Below are 22768 nucleotides of genomic sequence, written 5' to 3' on the forward strand. Positions count from 1 at the left end.
ACAATTGTACTCCGAATTGTGGTTTGATTTAGGTAAAAAGAAATAAACCACTTTGGTTGTTGCAACATTTGCTCAACATGACAAGAAAAAAACAACCCATAAAAACAAGGGGACTCCTTTCTGTACATAGGCATCACAAAATAAAAAAGAAAACACCCTGTGCAAAAAGAGCACATGTCCAAAACACCTTTATCAGAAACATGAGGCAGATGTTGAACTGTCACCACTGATTGCCCTGTGTACTGTGACATGTCTCCCAAGATTTCCCTTTATGTTATTCACACCACTGATATATACCGTACCATATTTTAGTTCAGGAAATGCAGGTCCATTTTTTAATTCTCATCCATGACTTAACTGTCTTTTTGCATGTTTTTCAATTGAAAAGAAAGTTCAGATTTTTTTAAATTGTCTTACAGTCCTTTACATGTGTAATGATTTGCAAAATCAATAAAATAAATCTGCTCTTGCATGCAGATACTACAGGGTTCTGTAAAAAAAAGATTTAAGGACATTAAGCTAAAGCCTTTCCATAAAATGCCACTGCCGTCACTTCAACAACCATGATAAAAGGCCTAAATATGCAGCTTTGTCCTGCCACGTTACCACGACAACAAGCCTATACACAAAAACAAGAGGATGTCCAGCAAGCGAAACCCCCGTATAACAAACTAGACATCAGTTCAGTGTTCCTCTGAAAGTCAATTGTCCAGCTCATTAAGCGACTGAAGGCCAATTAGCCAGTTAACAATCTGAGGGGCGGACAGAGACAGAAGCGAAGGCAGAGGGAGTGGGAGAGAGAGAGCGCTCTCCCAGGCAGAGGGGTATTGAAGCGGAGCCAGGGCCACAGTGAAGAGTGCTTGAGAGGGGAGGGTGAGGGAGAGGAGGGAGAGGAGGGAGGGGGAAGACAAAGCAGGAGTGGGTGTAACAGAGCTAATGCGAGGATGTTCAAAACACCGTCATCCTTAATCTCCTAGAGAAGTTCCAGGGGTTCACTGCATGTAGAAAGCTGTTTTCTGATGAGAGCAAATGAGTTTAAACATCTAAGAACTTAGGGCCAGCTAGTATGAGGGGGCAAGGCAGAGGAAGTCTTGCAAGATGCCCTGTTCCTGCAGCAGTTATTTTGATGATTTAATTATTTTAATATTGCACAGATAATGGTAATGCGGTAGTACATTGGACTGAATTTAAGATAGGTGACTTATTGGCTGATTGCTAATCGTAACCATAATGAAAATCAGGCTACTCACAACAATCAGAAATTGATGTCGAGACTTGGTAAAAAAATATTGTGCAAAAGCTGCTTATCAATCTAATGTCCAAAAGCTGTTTTTGAATAGCTGTGCATACATTTACTGTATATTGGACATTTAACATTGGGGGCAAAGGGGAGTTGGGTATCTATTCTATAGCACTCTATGGGAAGCTTCATTGACGTGTGAGGTATTTAAGCTAAAGAACACGCCATTTTGCCATTATTGTTAAGGCTGGAATGCTGCCACTTGGGAGGTCACCCCCTTGGACACTTCTCTTCTCAGCAGGTGGGGAGGAGATAGTCCCTTTGAAAGCTTGTCCCCTTCTGTAGGTTGGAAACCTCTCCAAGTGATTGTCTGGAGGACAAAGGATATAGCCTTCCATTTGTCATGTCTGTGACACTCATAAAATGCATATATGTATCATATTATATATATATATATATATATATATATATATATATATATATATATATATATATATATATATTATATATATATATATATATATATATATATATATATATATATATATATATATATATACACTGCTGTATATTTTATATGAATATACTGCATATAAAAAAAAACATACCAGTATATAAATAAATATTGAATACTGTATAGCAAAATGTATTAGATAATCTATTTATTTATCTACTGTATGTATCTGTTTTTCAAGGTAATTAATGCCTTGTTCCATGATTCACTCCAGCCTGTGTCCACACCGACAAGCCCTCCCAAGAGTCCAAAGCGCGGGGCGCAAAGCATCTAAGTGAGGGGCACTGCCCTGTGTGAAAAGGCTCATTCAGTCGCGGAGACACTGGACTGGTGCGCTCCCTGCCCTGTCCTCGACTTGGCTTGTGTTTGCCCATCTCCCGGCCCTCCTAATTCTCCTCCTTGGCAGCTGTGCCAGCCCACTCGGCCACGGCGCCCAGTCAAGGGCAGCCAAGTACACAGGGGGCTTTTCACGGCGCGGCGGGCAAGCACAATGGCCCGCCACCCCTTCATCATTCTGGGGGGTTGGGGCGAGGGAGGGAGGTCACCCTGCCTGCCTGCCTGCCTGCCGCCACTCAGCCTGATGCCGGTAGCCTTAGTGAAAGCACTGCCTCGTGAGGCTCATTCTGCACTAACACTAAAGATACACAGAGAGACGGAGGGACAGAGGCTCAAACACATGCACATACACATACACACACACACTCATACATTTTCTCCTTCTTTTTTCTTATCTTCCTGTCTTCCAGTACACTCACACACACCCAAGAATAGATACATGCACAAACACTGGCAGAAAGATACACACTTAATACACTGAAATAAACTGTATACAGGCACAAACACCAGACACACAAACACAGACACAGACACACGCACACACACACATGTGCGCACACACCCACACACACACAGAAATGTGTGCGCGTACGCACAGACAGATGCATAAACATGGGCCTGAACATGTACCATCCAACACAAAGCTCTTTCACTTACTCAAACACACACACACACACATCACGCACACGCACGCACGCACGCACGCACGCGCACACACACACACACACACACACACACACACACACACACACATCCACTTCCTATGCACCCTCAACTGCTCCCTCACCCTCCTGCCCAGGACAAGACCTCAGGAAACCTAACATGAGATAATGAGGTAGTGTCTCTCCTCACAGCAAGGGTGCTCCACACACACACACATTCATGCGCACACACACAGATATACACGCATGCACGTGCGTGCGCACACACACATACACACGCATGTATGCACACACACACACACACATACACACACACACACACACACACACACACACACACACACACACACACACACACACACACACACACACACACACACACACACACACACACACACACACACAGAGCAGGAGCAGCTGGAGCACTATCCAGAGCTAATGATCTGCAAGCTGCATCAACAATAGAAATAGCACAACACACTCACTCACATAGGTTAGAGCTAATGACAAAATACACAATTGGACCGAAAAAAATAACCTGCAAAAAAATCGTAGAATCAGATTTTAACTGAAAATGCCATGACATGCTAATTAATATATGAACACAAATGCAGGCAGATTCTGCTACCAGTGGCCCCATTCATGCTGCTGTGCCCGACTGAGGTGAGGCCAGGCTGGACTTAATCTGGAGTACTGCTCACAAACTGGCGGCCTGACCAACCAACTAACAGATAGTAGATACAAGGATACATAGATGCTTTGTTGATACCAGTGGCCATTATTTTAATGTTTGATACTTCCGAATGTGTTGAGCTGAGGTGAGGGTGAGGTGAGCTGGATTTAAGCTGTGATATGGAGTGCAGCATCCCTCACTCTCTCAGACAGACAAATAGACAGACAAAAAGACAGATATTAGTATTTGAATGGCAAATGACACTGGTATTGTGGAAGTGTTTCGATTGAGTCGATCTGATTCTGAGGGCCTTCGCAGGGCTGAACTTCAGCCATAGTCTGAGGTGTAGCATGCCTCTCTCCCTCAAACTGTCTGACAGAAAGACACAGTAGATAAGTTCTTGGACACAAAACACAGCTGTGCTGCTACTGTAAAACCAATGGCCCTTATTTGTATTGGTGTGTCCAGCCAAGCTGAGCTTTAGGGTTACTGCTGGACTTCACCCATCATCTGGAGTGCAACATCCCTCTCTCTCAGATAGACATACCGTACAGACACACAGATAGGTACTTGGTCAGCATGACAACTGGACGCCTATTGTGGTGCCAGTGGCTATATTTTAGTGACTGGTGTGTTTGCCCGAGCTAAGCCGAGCTGAGGTACTTCTGCTGGACTGGACTTCAACTGTAGTCTGGGGTGCAGCATCCCTCTCTCCCCTCTCTCTCTCTCTCTCTCTCTCTCTCTCTCTCTCTCTCTCTCTCTCTCTCTCTCTCTCTCTGTGCTTTCTACGCCCAGAGCAGGAGGTGCAGATCTCCAGCCGCTATATATTCAATGATTTCATATTTCAGGTCATACGATCTGAGGGCCATCGCTGAACTTGACCTGAGAAGTGGTCTGTGGTGCAGAATCCCTCTCCTCTCCCTCCCTCCCTCTGTCTCTGTCTCTGTCTCTCTCTCTCTCTCTCGGTCCTCTCCACCCAGGAGCAGGAGGTGCAGATCTACAGCCGCTATATTTTCAATGAGTTCATATTTCAAGTCAGACGATCTGAGAGCCATCGCTGGTGTGGGGTGCAGCATCTCTCTCTCTTCTCTCTATCCTCTTTCTCTTTCTCTCTCTCTCTCTCTTTCTCTCTCTCTCTCTCTTGTGGCGCTCACAACCCTCAGAGCAGGAGATGCAGATCTCCAGCCGATATATCTTCAATGATTTCATATTTCAAGTGAGTCAGATGATCTGAGGGCCATTGCTGGACCCGACTTGATACATGGTCTGGGGTGCAGCATCTCTCTCTCTCTCTCTCACTACTCTCTCTCTCCTCTCTCTCTCTCTCTCTCTCTCTCTCTCTCTCTCTCTGTGTCTCTCGTGGTGCTCACTACCCCCCAGAGCAGGAGGTGCCGATCTCCAGCCGCTCATTAGGGCCCGTAATAAAGACCAGAGGAAACACATTAAAGGTTATATACTGCTGCCGTGTTGTTTTCCCACCAATTAACGGCTGCCTGATTTACGGCCGAGACACATTGGAATTCCTGCCGGAGCTGGGAGCTGGGCCGGGACCCGGGTTCGGGGCGTTTCCTTTTTTTAACTGTACCCAACCCCGCCAGCCAGGGAGAGAGAGGGGTCAGGGGTCACGACGGATGACCTTGACCTTTCTGCCGGGCGCCAGTCTTTAGGGAGCGGGAGCGCAGCCGTGAGCAGTCGTGTCATGACTCAAACACTTACTGCTCAGCTCGACTGAGGGATATATGGGGTCTGGTTTTGTTTTACTGTAGCTCGTTTGGGATTGCTTTGGTTGCCTTTTCTTCTGCAAGTTGTCTGTTTTTGTGCAGGGTTGTGCGTTTGCTTTTTGGGTTTGGGTGTTTGAGTGAATAGGTGTGAGTACAACGCATACAGTACAGTGTGCACATTATGTACTGCATATCATTAGGTGAAGACATGTGTGCTTGCTTAGCTCTGGGTATGCATGAATGCGTATTATACAGTGTGTGTGTGTGTGTGTGTGTGTGTGTGTGTGTGTGTGTGTGTGTGTGTGTGTGTGTGTGTGTGTGTGTGTGTGTGTGTGTGTGTGTGTGTGTGTGTGTGTGTGTGTGTGTGCACGTACGGGCGTGTGTGTGGAGTATGTGCATGTATGTTTGGACTTTAATACTGCAGCTGGAAGTTGATTCATAGGAAACTCATATGAATTACAAATACTTGCCAACACACACAAACACACACACGCGCGCGCACACACACATGTACTGACGCACACACACACACACACACACACACGCACACGCACGCGCACACACACACACACACACAAAATTAACACTATTTCTGAACAGATAACTAGCTGACCTGGAGTTCCTGAGGTGTGTATGCAGACTTGTTAAATATCCAGTTGGATATCGTTACTGGCTCACACAGCCTCTGGGAGGTTAACTACTGCCGCAGATGTATGTGGGTGTGTGTGTGTGTCTCTGTGTGCATTTGTGTGTGCACCCCTGTGTCTCTGTGTATGCTGCACTGTGTGTGTGTGTGTGTGTGTGTGTGTGTGTGTGTGTGTGTGTGTGTGTGTGTGTGTGTGTGTGTGTGTGTGTGTGTGTGTGTGTGTGTGTGTGTGTACGTTGTCATGTGCAAGTGTGTGTGTGTGTGTGTGTGTGTGTGTGTGTGTGTGTGTGTGTGTGTGTGTGTGTGTGTGTGTGTGTGTGTGTGTGTACGCGCGCATGTGCAAGTGTGTGTGTGAGTGTGTGTGTACGGTAAATTGTCATGTACAAGTGTGTGTGCGTGCGTGTATGTGTGCACGCCCATGTGTGCAGTGTGTCTGGGGGCCTTCTCCATGTGGATGGAGTTTCAAGGGTCAGTCCCCGAGTAACAACAATCACTATCCCCTGGCTGGGTTCAGAGGCGGAGGTGAGCGCCGGGTTAGCCACTGAACCACCACACGGCTGTAGCCCTGCTAAACCATTCAGGGCTCAACCCCTGTGTCAAAACACCCATATAAAAAGACTTACACACTACAGTCTACCTATGGCAGTGTATCCCTTTTCTATGGCGTTATAACTGGGGGCTTGTTACGGCGGTAAAACATTATAGCCATGATAAAATGATAAAAAAAAAGGCTTACGGCAAGCATCACGGCCTGTTTCTGATCACACAGGCATACAGAATGTTTTACACTTGTAATATCTGGTCTCTAATAGAAAATACTTTGAGAGAGAGAGAGAGAGAGAGAGAGAGAGAGAGAGAGAGAGAGAGAGAGAGAGAGAGAGAGAGAGAGAGAGAGAGCGCGCATGCATGTGTTTGGTCTTTATCCAAAAAAACAAAGCGCAGCCGTCTCGCGTCTAGCATAACAAGGCTGCTGTTTCTGCCACCATGGAGAGCGCTGGCTTGGTGAGAACACTGTGATGTCAGGCATTTTCTTAGCTGACGAGTGGGTTGAGAGCCACGTTGGGAGGCTGCGTTTGATGTTGGGGAAGAGTCTAATTTGATATCGCGCCTCCCGCCGCGTCCCTAGTTTGTTCTCCTAATGCACTCTTAAGTGGAGGGGCTTTCATCCCGGCCGGGGGCTGGCAGGCTTGGCTGGGGTGGCTGGCTGGCTCGTTCGTCGGTTCTGTTCTCTTCTCTCACTCTCTCCTTCATCTTCGCCGGGCCCTGGAAGAATGCACGAGGCGCTGGGGTGGTCTTCCTTCCTACGTACCACCCGCACTGTACAGCACTAACTGTACTCACGCGGGCCAGAACACCACAGCAGGGCCGCTGACAGCTTTGGCAGGGCCGGGACAATGTCAGCTGAAAGGCCCCCACTTTCAGTACATACAATTTAATGAGAGACCACTCCTGAGCCCCCTTTCTCTCTGGGCCCGAGACAACTTACCGCTTTGTGCCCCCCTGTTAGCTTCCCTGCACCGCTGCCTTTAGCTCCACTGGGAGCAGATGCAGCTCCTGATGGACCAGAGGTCATCCTGCACAGTGCAGACCCGGTCTCGAACCCGTGACCTTACAGCAACATTTGGGATGGGAGAGAGACCCACTAGGGACTAGCTTACTGGACTGTTAGCTCAGTCAAAGCAGATACAAATGTCTCCCTTTTTCAGTTGTTGGGAAGGGTGGTTTACTACCCTTTACTAATGCTCTACAGTACGTTGAGCTGTGCAGGAAGACATCCATTAGATGGCTAAAACCCAGGCCTGCGTCCACACCCATGTCACTCCGTCTCCGACCATCTACGGTAACCCAGAAAAAATTGTGGCTGTGGCTGTATGGAACAAAATAGCTAAGCAGAAAAGTAGCCAACAACCACAGATGTCGGTCCTTAAACATCTACAGCCCCCCATGAGGTAAAAGGTAGAACAGACATCCTTCCTCTTTCCATTTCATGATAAAATCATTTTTACATCCGATCCATACTATCCTTCTACAACCATACTCTCCTTATATGTGGAGGATGGGGCGACTGGACACATGCGGATTGCGGACACATGGCGTGGGCGTGTGGCCATGGGGGTGACCCAACAGGCAGGCACGGCCAATCTCACTGATGGGTTAAAGAGAGCACTTAGCCTTCCACTGGCCACTCAGAGACTGATGGAGAGAGAGAGAGAGAGAGAGAGAGAGAGAGAGAGAAAGAAAAAGAGACAGACAGACAGGCAGACATGCAGACAGACAGACAGACAGATAGAGGGTCATGATTATAGGGGAAGAGGAAAGAGAAGGGGGGAGGCATTGGGATGATGAAGATGGTGCAATGATCGTAGTCATCAACAGCATTTCCTGACAGGTCGCTGCAGGCGCCACTTCAGCCACCGATGTAAAACCCACTTCGCACCATTCCTCTCTATGGCTACATGTCACATGCAGATCGGCCATTGACGGCTAATTGATGGAAAAGAAGGGGAAAAATCTCTAAATGCTCCTTTGCATTGTCATCCTCTGGATCGTCACTTTGCTCACACAGAGGCCTGTCCAGTCCAGTCATCTATTACAGGCCAGGAGCAGAAGAAGAAGAAGAAGAAGAAGAAGAAAGGAGGAGGAGGAGGAGGAGGAGGAGAAATTGGAGGAAAAAAGGAGGAGGGGGAGTAGAAAAGGATGAGGAGGGAGGAGGAGGAGGAGGAGGAAAAACAGTGGAGGAGGAGGAGGAAAAAGAGTGGAGGAGGAGCAGAAAAAGAGGAGGAGGAGGAGGGGGAGGACGAAGAGAAAAGGATGAGGAGGAGGAGATGGCGAAAAGGAGGAGGAGGAGGATGTGAGGAGGAAGAGGCAGAAGAGGATAATAATAATAATAATAATAATTGTATTTGTATAGCACTGTGTCATACAAGGCATGTAACTCAAAGTGCTTAACAAATGGGAAAAAACATTGTTAGAGATAGATTTAAAAGGAGAGGTATAGAGGAGAGGCAGAAAAAGCAAGAAGGCAGAGGAAGAAGAGATAGACAGAGAATGTAGAGTCATAAGGTCAACGTAGGTTAGGACCAGGATTCTTAGATGTGTAAGGTCCATAGTGGCTGGGCCTATCATAAGTCATAGATAGTCACACAGAGATTGGGCGCTCAGGTGCGGCCCCAGGTGGCATCAGGGGTGAGGAAAAACTCCCTTTCGCTTGATTCATAGTTTGTGAGGGGGAAAAAAAGCTCGGTGAGGTCTGAGAAAAAAGACCCCCTGTAGTCAGGAAGAAACCTCAGGCAGAGACCAGCGGCCACCTAGGGGAGCCCCCTGCCAGGGCTGGATTGCGAGTAGTAAGGGCGCTGCGGCGGCTGGGACACTATGACGCCTTGGCAGCTAGGAGTTGGCAAGGATGAAGAGGTGGGTCTTCAGCTGCTTCTTAAAGGAGTCGACGGAGGTGGCTGATCGGATCTCGATGGGGAGGGCGTTCCATCTCTTGGGCGCATAGCAGGCAAACGCGGCGTCGCCGATCTTCTTCTGCGGGGGGGTGGGGGTCCTTAGCAGCTTGGCATCAGTGGACCTGAGAGCTCGAGCAGGGGCATAAAAAGAGAGCATGTCTGAGATATAGCTAGGGGCAAGTCCATTTAATGCTTTAAATACTGTGAGCAGAATCTTAAAGTCGATTCTGTATGAGACAGGTAACCAGTGCAGGTCTGCCAAGACAGGAGAGATGTGCTCTCTCATTCTGGTTCTTGTTAGGATTCTTGCCGCAGAGTTTTGAATGAGTTGCAATTTGTCAATTAATTTTTTTGGGAGACCAGAGAAGAGAGCATTGCAGTAGTCAATCCTACTGGTGACAAAGGCATGAATAAGTTTCTCAGCGTCTTGTCGGGGGGCCAAGCCGCGCACTTTGTTGACATTTCTAAGATGGAAAAAAGCAGATTTTGTTATCTTGTTGATGTGAGGCTCAAAGCTCAAATCCGAGTCTATGACCACACCTAGGCTAGTAACCTTATCTTTAATGTGTATGCTTAGGTCACCTAGGCTTGAGTGGAGTTTTGCACGTTTTTTCTTAGGCCCAATGAGCAACACTTCAGTTTTATCTTCATTTAATTTTAGGAAGTTACTGTTCATCCAATCTGTAATGGCAGACATGCATTTAGTCAAGGCATGAATGGCAGTGGTTTGGCTAGGCTCGACAGAGATATATAGTTGAGTGTCATCGGCATAGCTATGAAAATCAACATTGTGCTCTCTGATGATGGAGCCCAGGGGCAACATATAGAGAGAGAAGAGGAGAGGGCCCAAGCAACTACCCTGAGCAACTCCAAAAGGCACATCATACTTGTTGGAGACGTATTCTCCGATGGTGACAAAAAACTGTCTTCCTGTAATATATGTTTTGAACCACTCTAAGACGTGACCGGACAAGCCTACCCAAGATTCAAGGCGGTCAATTAGTATGTTGTGGTCTATCGTGTCAAAGGCGGCACTGAGGTCGAGGAGGATAAGTGCTGAAACTTTGTTTGCGGCAGTGCTGAGCCTAAGATCACTTATTATTTTGGTTAGTGCTGTTTCGGTGCTATGGTTGGCTCTAAAGCCTGATTGGAATTTTTCCAAGATATCATTCCCAGCCAGATGTTGATTAAGCTGTTTAAATACAACTTTTTCTAGTACCTTGCTTATAAAGGAGGAAGAGGATGAGGAGGAGATGGAGGTAACGGGGAGAAAATGAGGAGGAGGTGAGAAAGAGAACAGGAGGAGGAGGTTTAGGAGGTGAGAAGGTGAGTAGGAGAAAAAGAGAAGGATGTGAGGAGGAGTAGGTGAGGAGGAGAAGAAAAGGAAGAGGAGGTAGAGGAGAAAAGGGGGAGGAGGTGAGGAGGATGTAAGGATGTGAGAAGGAAAATGAGGTGAGGAGGAGACAAGGAGGAGGTGAGATGAGGAGGTGAGGAGGAGAAAAGGAGGAAGAGGAGGAGGTAAGGAGGTGAGAAGGAAACTGAGGTGAGGAGGAGAAAAGGAGGAAGAGGAGGAGGTGAGGAGGAGAAAAGGAGGAGAAGGTGCTCCTGCCGTCTCTGGGCTTCATAGGCATTAGGGGGCCTCGTTAAAGCACCCCTCCTCCTCTCGGGGCTTTTATGTATACTGGCTAAGTAAGACAAATAAAAGAAACGAGACCTAGCAAAAAAAAACGAAAAGCAGCGGCTTTTTGGCCCAAGGGCTCACATGCCAGCCAGTGAAACCACTTCCATTAGCAACAGACGACCTCTAAAACCCCCTCGGCCCCTGCAAAACAAAGCTGCCGGCAGAACATCAGAAAATCAACCAAATCAAAACTGCGACTCAGTGATTTTCCCCCTCACCATGTGTCAATACACAGTCCAGTGCCCCATATTGGCGATTGGAGAAGTTGACTGAATTAACAGAATATGGACCAATAAGGGGGGGGGGGGGGGGTAGCAATGGAGGGTAGGTGGAGGTGGGAGACCTTGAACCCTAAACCAAATCCCTGCCGTGGCCAACCGGTAGGGCACTCGCCTGCCATGCGGCTGACCCGGGTTCGATTTCAGTCTCTCTCCCAATTTGCTTCCTGTCCACCTCTCACACTGTCCTATCAAATAAAGGTGACAAAATTTTTTTAAAAAATTAAAAAAATAAACCCTAAACCAAGGACGATACGAGAGGCTATTCTGAATTAGCATGCTATAGTATGGGGACCAATGAGGGCATAGGGGGGTGGAGGTGGGGGTGGTAATTAGCGATGGTGGGTGGGGGTGGGAGATGTTAAACCCTAGACTCAGGACTCTCTGAGCTCAGACTTAGACGAGAGGCTATTCTGCACCTGATCGACCCGCGTCGCGTGTGCCAAAAACACTTTCCTCTGATCTCACTTCAAAGACGGCAGGAGGGTGGGGTTGGGGAGATGTAGTGTGTGTGTGTGTGTGTTCGCATGTGTGCGTTCGTTCGTGCGTGTGTGTGTGTGCGTGTGTGTTTGTGTGTGTGTGTACATGTACGATTGAAGGAAAGACTCAAAGCATACGGCGGTGGGGCTGGGAGAGAGATTGAAGAAGTGTGTGTGTGCGTGTGTGTGTGTGTGTGTGTGTGTGTGTGTGCGTGTGTGTGTGTGTGTGTGTGTGTGTGTGTGCATGTGTGTGTGGTGGGTGGGGGGGATTCTGGGATAGATTCAGCAAGCCATGGAGCATCTCCTGATCCCAAGAGTCTACAAATCACTCAGACAAATGCAGGGGGCAGGAAGGGCAAGCAGTGAGTTTAAACGGTCATTACGGACGAGCACGACACACACACACACACACACACACACACACACACACACACACACACACACACACACACACACACACACACACACACACACACACACACACACACACACACGGAACAGAACCTCTACAGGCACGCCGCGTGCACCTGGATAACCGATGCCAGAACAACCTGCAATGAATAATGTCTTTATGCCCCTGCCTGTCTCTGTCTCTCAGTGTGTGTGTGTGTGTGTGTGTGTGTGTGTGTGTGTGTGTGTGTGTGTGTGTGTGTGTGTGTGTGTGTGTGTGTGTGTGTGTGTGTGTGTGTGTGTGTGTGCGCGTGTGTGTGTGCGTGTGTGTGTGTGAGGGAGGTTATTGGAAATGCATGGGATCTTGTGTGCTTTTGCAAGTGTTTTATGCCGTGCTTTTCGGCCTGTTAAGATTTCCTGCCGTTTGCAACCTCCAGGTCTTTCTAAGCTGTGCAGCCATACTGAGTGAGTACCTCAACAACATGTGGCATTTCAGTCTGATTTGCGCAGTCCTAAAGGATTTAAGTATATTCAATTTGTTTTGCCCTCCAATGAGCTCCGATGTATTCACTGCTACTATACACTCATATCACCGCATCCCAGACACAGAGGATCTGATATGCATGTGGGACAATAAGACATCGCATTGATTGCGGCTGGCTCACCGCGTGCTTACAAAGATTTTTTACAAGTCCCTTGGCCAACCTACAACGGACAAAGTCAATTGTGTGGAGAAGGAAAAAAGAAAAGACCTTGCATCCCCCACAGCCTGTGTGAGTGTGTGTGTGTGTGTGTGTGTGTGTGTGTGTGTGTGTGTGTGTGTGTGTGTGTGTGTGTGTGTGTGTGTGTGTGTGTGTGTGTGTGTGAATGAGAGACAAAGAAAGAGAGAGACATAGAGAGAGAAAGAGACTTCATGTGTGTGTGTGTGTGTGTGTGTATACACGCATGTGTGTGTGTGTGTGTGTCTCTGTGTCCGCGTGTGTGTGCGTGTGTGTGCGTCGCGCATTTGCACTGGTGGTGATGAGAGCACAATGCTCAGGAGATCAATGGCCGGCTCAGTGCTGTGGCTGTGGCTGTGGCTGTGGCTGTGGCGGTCGGCGGGCCACACTGGATGGCGGACACACAGCTTTGTGATTTATGGCGCAGCTATCTCTCTGTGGGTGACTGTTAAACACAGCCAGCCTGTTGCTCTCATAATGAGCTGCGATTAATAGCGTCTGCTTGACTTCAACCAGCTCAACACACACGCACACACACACACACACACAAACACACACACGCGGGGGCGCGCGGTCGTGCACACACACACACACACACGCGCACACACACAGGCGGGGGCGCGCGCGCACACACACACACACACACACACACACACACACACACACACACACACACACACACACACACACACACACACGCATACACACACTTTCTCTCTCTCTTTCCCTCTCACTCACATATACACACACTCTCTCTGTCTCTATCTCACTCTTTATATATCCCTGTCTCTCTCTCTCTCTCTCTCTCTCTCTCATACACACACACACACACACACACACACACACACACACACACACACACACACACACACACACACACACACACACATAGATCTCTTTTGGTCCCTCTCTGGCCCCCCTAATTAGGCTGGACACCAGGTCCTATCAGTCACCACCGTGGAGAGAGAGAGAGTATCTCCAAGGAGACGGTTAAGTGCTGTTGGCACAATGGGTCTGCTCTAACTGGCCAACCACTCTGCAGCGGATAATGACACAGACAAACATTATTTTACTTTAAGGTGAAATGTCGGTGGTTTAATGACACAGGCAAACATAATTTTAGTTTAAGGGTGAAACGAATTGCACCACCACTGACACCCCCCCCCCACCACCCCCCACCCCCGACGACAATACCGAATGCAATCTTTAACGGCCAGCCTTGTGTTGTTTCTTTCAAAAGCAAATGGCACACATTAACATATACATCTGACAAGAGATGACCACAAATCACATGACAAACAAGCAAGGCATCAAGAAGCTAATATAGTAATGGCTCTGACCCGGAGCTACTGAACGTTGACCCCCGGACACGGGCCTTCAAAAGATGCTACTGCTGTTTGTGCAGCGATTACATTCAATGCTGTTGACTTATCTTTCACGCTGAACAGCGTGATTAGTTCGACATAATACAGGAGACATCTGTAGCCGAACCGGCAGCAAGATTTTCATCTTCCCTATTATACTGCTGGCTATTGTTAACAGAGGAGGAGGAGGAGGAGAAGAGAGAGAGAGAGAGAGAGAGAGAGAGAGAGAGAGAGATTGAGAGAGAGAGAAAGAGAAAGAGACCGAAAGAAGGAGAAATTGTGAGGTTGCGTATCTCACATGTTGTCTATCTCTCCTCAGCCCCCGCCATGTACGTATGTATTGTACACCGCGGGCAACTGACACTCCCCCTGGCAGTACAAATGAAGGATGCCACGCATATGCGTACGCTAACACACCCACGCAATTACCAGCGGCACTAAATAATGAGGGGCCCTAAACCTGTCACCAGTAGCACAGTAGCAAACAAGACGGGCAGCTCCCAGTCTCAAAAAAACTGTCACACGGGTGACTTACGATGGGGGCTTATGACGATATGACTGGCTGATATCAGCGAGACCAGATAGGCCTGCTGGGACAATGCAGTTAGCCTGGGGATGGGAGATTGGCTTGTTTGACTACAGCAGTGTCTCTTTTGGCCTCCGGTCATAGCATCTTGTACACATATACGCTGAATGTTGATTCTTGTCTTCCCAGAGGGTCAGACTGTAGCAAAGCAACACGGTGGCTTTCTCTGATTTCTAGTACATTACACCTGCTGATGTAATGTGTGTGTATGTGGTTTTTTTAAGAAAGATTTGCTTTTGAGCTTTTAAACCTTTATTTCTGACAGGACAGCAATCATACTTACAGGAAATGAGGGGGAGAGAGATGGGGAAATGACCTCGGGCCGGAATCAAACCAAAGTCCCTGGAGAGACAGTACAGTGCCTTAGCTGTTTGAGCCACGGCCAAGGCCTGCTGATGTAATGTATTTGAAGGGATTAGGAATGGATGAAGTGACAATACAGTTGTGCCATTTTTTAATATATTTTGGGCTCGTTTATATGAGGATCCTCCTTCACAGAGAGCCTCTTTTATATCATTAATGTTGCTATCACGTAATTACATTCTTTTTTTAAGTAAAAGAAGGATCAGGGCCATCAACGGGCCCATCTGCATGAAGAGGTTATGTCTTAAATAGCACTTTATGAAGTGTTGTTGAAGGTCCAAATATAATTTCATTTTCCTCTTTCTCAATAACAATTAATTATTTAATCTTAAAAATATATATTTCCATTATTAGGTGTCAGTGAGCAAGAGGGAGAAATATCAGAAAGTACACACGGTCTTTTCTGATTGCTGCAATAACAATCTGTTTAAGTAGTTTCTGAAGAAGACCACCGTTATCGGTCACATGACCACGGACAGAATGTTCCGTGCTCCGCTTCTGTCTTCATGTGAGAAAACAGCTTCAAAAACAAGAGCCCATCTTTCTTCATGTCAAATGGCCCTTGCGATCACCCACGTAGGGACCATCAAAGATACAATAACCCTCTTTTAAAAGCCAGGCAAACACACGGAAATCGCAATTCGTGTTTTTCTGCTCTTGTGCTGGACAGCTGCCTGTCCAAGACTTCAAAAAGAAGTCAGATGTGCAGTGAATGACAAAGAGGATGAATACATAGCTCTTGCTGTTACTATTACTTTCACTATGACTTCAAATTGAAATGTGTTCCCTACTGTAAAACACCTGTGTTACTATTTCCTAATGTTCATCCTTCCACCATGCATTACTTTTTCTTGAAAACACTTTACAACCAATGTCCTCGTAATATATTATGACTTTCACTGTACGAATATGAAACATTTCTTAATACATTACAACTTCGGTGTACTGGTATTCTGGTAACAACAGACTTATAACACACAAACCACGTCTTAACACATTAACACGGTCCTCTACTAGCTGCAATAGTTTATTTTGCAGGTGTTGACTATGTCAACACCAGGTCATGATATTCTTTTTCAATTCATGGCCTACATGGCCTACGTGACACTACAAAATTTATCATCTACCTGGCCAGCCTTCCCTGGGACAATCTATCACTTTAAACACTGACCTTATGGCAAGAGCATCTCAAAGCACAAAGCGAGCCCATATGCACGGTGATAGATGGCCAGAATGTGGACAAAACATGGGTCATCTGTTTTTCTCTACGCGTCGTGCCATCTACACTCACGCGAGGCGATGATTTCCCCCAACACGGGGTCACTCACTTTAAAACATGTTCTGCAGATCACACCGGTCATTTAGAGCACATCTGCCATGACACACATACAGGTCTACAGTACCTCTTGAGTCCAAAAATTCGTCACTTTTTTCTCTCTGTACAGTACGCCCTTTTCTTACAGTTTACCCAAATATTCAACTGTAAAACTACAATTCCAATCAGGCATGTGGATATTGATAATGAATACAATAATGCATCAATACAGTGGCTAATGCTGCATCACCATAATCCCTAGTATGCACTATGGGTAGGCCATTTCCTTTACATGATCTTTGTAATAATATTGCATTACGTGGGGAGGAATATACCCACAGCTCTCCAGCCATATAGCAAGTGCAGTGTCCACATACTGACAAATTATAACTAACTTTGTCATGGAGGGAACGAGGAGGAAGAAGCAGTAACATCCTTCCATTCCATGAAGATGTGAGTCAAAGCTGCTTTTAGCTGCGCAAATACAGGGCTAAAAAAAAGACGTCTATCGGATGGGAGCTGTTAAAATCGAGTATTATAGAGAGGGTAATAAGAGAGAGAGAGAGAGAGAGAGAGAGAGAGAGAGAGAGAGAGAGAGAGAGAGAAAGAGAGAGAGCGCCAGCCTGATAGACAGACAGACAGAGAGACAGACAGACAGACAGACAGACAGACAGACAGATAGACAGACAGACAGAGAGAGTCAGAGACAGATACTGCAAGTGAGTGTGATTCTACCACAAAGGCAGCCATAGGAAGGGCCACTCTGCAGCCACTCCACTGGTACCGTGTCACTTGAAGTCTACGTAAGTTAGTCCTGAGCTCCAGCTCTCCAGATCCCATCCCAAAGGAAAACAAACATGACCCGACCGGCCAAAGACATCTGCCTTTGGGGAACCGGCAAAATCAAACTGTTTAAACAGCTGTTGGGTCCTCCTCTGCTTTTGAACATTTTTGGAAGACAAACTTAGAAATAACCTCACAGTTTGAAACAAAGATTGGAGGGCACCCATCAACAAACATAAATACACACAATCCGCCAGTTACATGAAAGGCCCCATGCCGTCAGATAAACTGCTCAGCCGACCTCCGGGAACATATTTATCAGAAGTAAGTTACAGTGGACAGAGAGGGCAGAAAAATACCACCGAGGGAAAGAGCATGGGGGCAGTTTGTTCACGCAGGAACCGTGAGTAAAATTCTGAAAGTTCTATAAAGAACTTTGAAATATTTTTTAAATATTATTTTAAAAAATACAAATTTTGATGAATTTATGATGATTTTTGTTTGTACAGTAGCATATACAATAGTTGCTCTGTTTAAGACAAGTCTTGATTTTGTTCTGAAGAGGGGGCAAGGGGGGGAATTTTCTGACCTAAGGAAGCCTGCGCCTAAAGTTCTAAAAAAGAGAAAAATAATTATTTGTATGGATACACTGTTTTTGTTTGTTGCGTCTTGTGGGATATTGCTGGGTTTAAATAAAAAAAATCTCTACTTTGTTCTGGAGACACAGAGGCAGAGCCAGGGTGACACCTCACACGATCAGGAGATTTGGGTCTAGACGGGATTATGGGTATTTTGTTTTCCAGCATCAATTTACAGCCACAAGCCCAACAAAGTGCAGCCAAAGTTCCTTCGCTAAAAATTGCAAAGGATCAATTGCATAAAAGCCTTTGGAGAGGGCACTGCACCCTAATCTAACAGGATAAAGCAGGAAAAGCAGCTTGCCGCGCTCCCAAATCAGCTTTCTCTTGGTTAGCCTTTCTCCACTGTGAGAGCTTTGCTTAATATTTCTGTACCAACCGTAATCCTTTCTATGTCACATATACTGTACACACATGGCCACTTTCGTATTCTCGTTTTGCTTTACCCATATATGAAGACACACACACACACACACACACACACACACACACATGCATATGCACACACACCTACACACACACACACACACACACACACACACACACACACACACACACACACACACACACACACACACACACACACACACACACACACACACACACACACACACACACACATAAACACACACACATGCATGAAGGCATGCACACATGTGCACACACACCTACACACTTATACACACACACACACACACACACACACACACACACACACACACACACACACACACACACACACACATAAACACACACACATGCATGAAGGCATGCACACATGTGCACACACACCTACACACTTACACACACACACACACACACTTACACACACACACACACACACACACACACACACACACACACACACACACACACACACACACACACACACACACACACACACACACACACACACACACACACACACACACACACACACACACACACACACAGAGAGAGTTAGTGGCAAACAAGCAGGTGCACATCACCATCCCCATTCCCAGCACCACACCAAGTGCACAGATCTCATTGCCACTTGTTTTCTGCTGCCTCTCTCTGTCTCCTCACTCTGGCTGCTGGTTTGTCAATCACCAGCAATGTGCCCGCATCACAAACGCACAAAAAACTGAGCCAAACAATCCAAACTTTTTCTCTCCCTCCGAGAAGTTCGGCGGCACCAGCCCGCCTTGATGTGCATAAAGCCTTTTTCAAGAAGCGTCCCCCCCACCCCCACCCCACCCGTCCACCCTCCCACTACTCCCTCACCCCACCTCCTGCACTGCCTCCCCTCCGTTTCACTCCTTCTTTCTTTTCTTCTCTTCCTTACACTCTCTTTATCTATCTATCTCCCTCTCTGTCTCCCTGTCTATCTTCCTTGCTCTTTCTCTACTGTTGTCTCTTTTTCTCTCTCTCTCCCTCCCTCTCTTCCTCCGTCACCATAGACTCTGTCAGTCATTATATTTTTTTAGTGATGACTGGCCTCCTCTGATCCCCGTCTGCATACAGGCTCTTCTGTAGTGGCTTTTCATGTCACGGGGCTCGCTCTCCTTTGTACCCGCAAGGTGTTTTGATGCCCCCACCCACCTGAACCAACCTCCCCACCACGCACACACACACACACACACACACACACACACACACACACACACACAGACACACATACACACACATACCTGACCCCCTTCCTCTCCACCCTTTCCACACATGCACACCCTACCCCACCTCACGCTAGGCGTGTCGCTTCTCTTCCGTCCCGTCCCATTCCGTTTCCCAGAGTTCCTGGCCCCCGCACCAGTCGGCCAATTACGTTGTGGCATAATGAGGCTCGGGGGCGCTCTTCCTCCACCTGCACCAACCCTTCTCCTCCACCTCCACCTCCTCCTCCTTCACCTCCACCTTCGCGCCTCCCTGCCTCCCGCCCTGCCTCCCTGCCTGCCTGCCGCTCCGGATGACACTTCCCCGTTCATTTGTCAACAAAGGCGACAGCTGGCATGGGGGCGATATTGAGCTGGAGGTGTCGCGCTCCCTACCTCCCTCCCTACCTCCTTCCTTCCCCTCCCTTGCCTCATCAGGAGGTACTTCTCACTCTCTCTCTGTCTGTCTATTCCTCCCCCTCTCTCTCTCTCCCCCTGTTTGGCTTTTCCCCTCTCTCTCTCTCTCTCTCTCTCTCTCTCTCTCTCTCTCTCTCTCTCTCTCTCTCTCTCTCTCTCTCTTGCTCTGCTCGTTATCACTGATGCCTTGTCTCTCAGGCTAAGAAAGTTTGGGGTGGGGGGAGAGGGGGAGAGGGGGCACATCACTTCTGCTTCTTTGTCAACTTGGCTTGCTCACCTGAACACTGGTTTGCACACACACAGGCGCATGTCAGTAGGCAGGTTAGCAGTACGATATCAGGCTCTGGCGACACACTCAGCAAAATTAAATGTGATTACAGTAAATGATCTGACTGAGATTAGACGGGAGGATTACAAGACAAGAAGCAGCTGTTCTGATTATGGCTCTTTTCCAGCATATTTCGTCATTAGTTCAAACACATGCACACACACTCTCTCTCTCTCTCTCTCTCTCTCTCTCTCTCTCTCTCTCTCTCGTTCATCTCTATGATTGTAAGCAAGTTCTACACACACACACACACACACACACACACACACACACACACACACACACACACACACACACACACACATATATACAAACAACCCCCCCCTCATCCCTCTCTCTCTCACACACACACACACACACACACACACACACACACACACACACACACACACACACACACACACACACACACACACACACAAAGAAGGGGGAACTCACACCCCCACAAAATATCATTTGTTAAGGTTCAGTGTCTCTTATTTTCACCGTTTGTCTTCCCTGTCATCAATATCACTACAGTCCGTACATCATTGCACTGGCTCGAAGCGAGGTTTAGAATTGAGTTTAAAACTGGTCTGATTCTTTATAGGTCACTCAATGGCCTAGGCCCTAAATACGTATATTGTAGATATACTTGAACTATATCATCCTAAAAGATTTCTTAGGTCTTTAGAGTCTCCTCTACTGGTTATGCCTTAGGTAAACCAAACAGGGTGAAATGGCATTTAGCCATTATGCTGCCAAATGCTGGAACCAGTGTCCTGTTGAAATGAGAACTGCCCCAATTGCAAGGTCTTAAAAAGAAATTAAAACAGCTTTATTTTCATCTGGCTTTGGTTAGGGTTAGTTATCTACAGTCTTACTTTTTATAATTTTCGTCTTCTCTCTCTTCTTTATTTTCTCTCAAGCACATTCAATGACAGTTTTGTATGATAATGTGCTATAGAAAAATACTTTTGCTATTGCTACAGTATTGCTTGCTATGATGTAAATAATACTGTTTATAAAAACACATATTTTAAAGGATGTCTTTTTCTCACTGGAAAAAAAGAATTAAAACACTAAAACTTCCCATGGCTCTCATAGTAGGAGTTTGATATACAATTATAAATTCTAAGAAAAAAAAAGTAAGATTAAGAAAATATAACAATAACAGCTTCACCTGCATGCGAATATCATTGACAATAATACTGAATGTGAAAGGATCAGTCATTCATGACACGATGCACTGTGAATGACACATTTGTCAATCATTTTCTATGGAGTAAAATATGTGGTGAACAAACTGAACATTGCAAACAGGGTTTCACACGATGGGAAGGGATATCAGGAAAAAACTATACTGTAGTCACACGAGGTTGTAACTGTAACCTGGGTGTTGGAGATTGTTGGGTTTAAATGGATTAAAAGTTTGAACACTTACTCAGGTCCTTGTGGTCCTCTGGGCTGGAGGAAGCTTCCCCGTCCGACAGGAGTCCAGACACGGAGTACATCTTCTTCCCAGCGTCCTCACCAGGCTGCCTGGAGCCCGGGGACACCGAGGTGACGTGGGCACCTGGGCCAAAGTCGTACTCCTTCCCCTCGGCATCAGAGTAGCGCAGGTGGGGTGAGGCGGAGGGCTCCAGGCAGGCTTTGAGGCGCTTGGCCGGGGTGAAGGCAGAGTGGTACACCCCTCCAGCACCACCACCACCACCGTCGCGATCCTCCGGCGGGGACGAGAAAGGGCGGAAGGCCCCCACACCGCTGTGGTTGAGGATGCCCAGGGGAGAGCAGTCCAGGTTCGGAGGGGCGAACTGGTGGTGGAGGTGCAGCAGGGACGCCGGGAAGTCTCTGCCGGGGAAGCCCCCGGGCAAGGCCCCCTGTCGGTGGTACATGGAGGTGAAGGTGTAGGCCCCGCCGCTGAAGGGCAGGTGGGCGTCCTTCTCCATGGACATGGGCACTCCGAAGGGCCGCGGAGGCTGGCAGGGGATGGAGGCCGCGTCTCGGCCGGCCTCGGCTGTGGAGGCCAGGACCATGAGGGCGGGGGAGGCCAGGGGGTTGGGGAGGTATGAGGGGCTATCCATCTTGAAAGGCGGCCGGTGCAGGTCCATTCGGGCAGATAGGGCCCAGCTCTGGGAGCAGGATGAGGCGCAGGAAGTGGGAGAGGACAGCTGCAACTGGCTCCACGTCTAGTCTAGCGGTCACAGCGGGCTCCTCCGCAAAACAGGCGAATCAGAGGTGGCGCAGAGAAGCACATGCAGGTAAACTGATGGCCAGAAAAGAAACTGATGAGTGAAAAACACATATGGTAGGATAACAACACTTTATATAGGTAGTTTGCATTTCATCCTAAACAAATCATAAAGAAATAGAGCCTAAGTTGAGTAGAAAAGGCCATTTGCAAAAAATTGCTGAGTACTATTCAAATATTAGGGGGAAAATAATGTCTTTTCAATAGGCCAAGTTCTTATATTCAGGTGCATTCACTTCATACTCTCAACTTTCCTCTGTGGGACAACCCAATTTTTATCTGAAAATATCCAGACTATTGTGTTAACACATTCATTCATTGA

The 22768-nt window shown here is 47.3% G+C and overlaps 1 protein-coding gene across 1 annotated transcript in view; it reads right to left on the reverse strand.

Annotated features, from left to right (window-relative positions):
• rnf220b (ring finger protein 220b) overlaps positions 1–22306 on the reverse strand; it is a 63861-nt gene extending 41555 nt beyond the window's left edge. Inside the window, exon 1 of the mRNA XM_063202066.1 lies at positions 21640–22306. Coding sequence (XP_063058136.1) covers positions 21640–22306 — 667 coding nt within the window. The remainder of the gene's footprint in view (positions 1–21639) is intronic.
• Between the last annotated feature and the right edge of the window lie 462 nt (positions 22307–22768).

Source organism: Engraulis encrasicolus, chromosome 6 (assembly GCF_034702125.1).
Source record: "Engraulis encrasicolus isolate BLACKSEA-1 chromosome 6, IST_EnEncr_1.0, whole genome shotgun sequence".
Classification (NCBI taxonomy): Eukaryota; Metazoa; Chordata; class Actinopteri; order Clupeiformes; family Engraulidae; genus Engraulis; species Engraulis encrasicolus.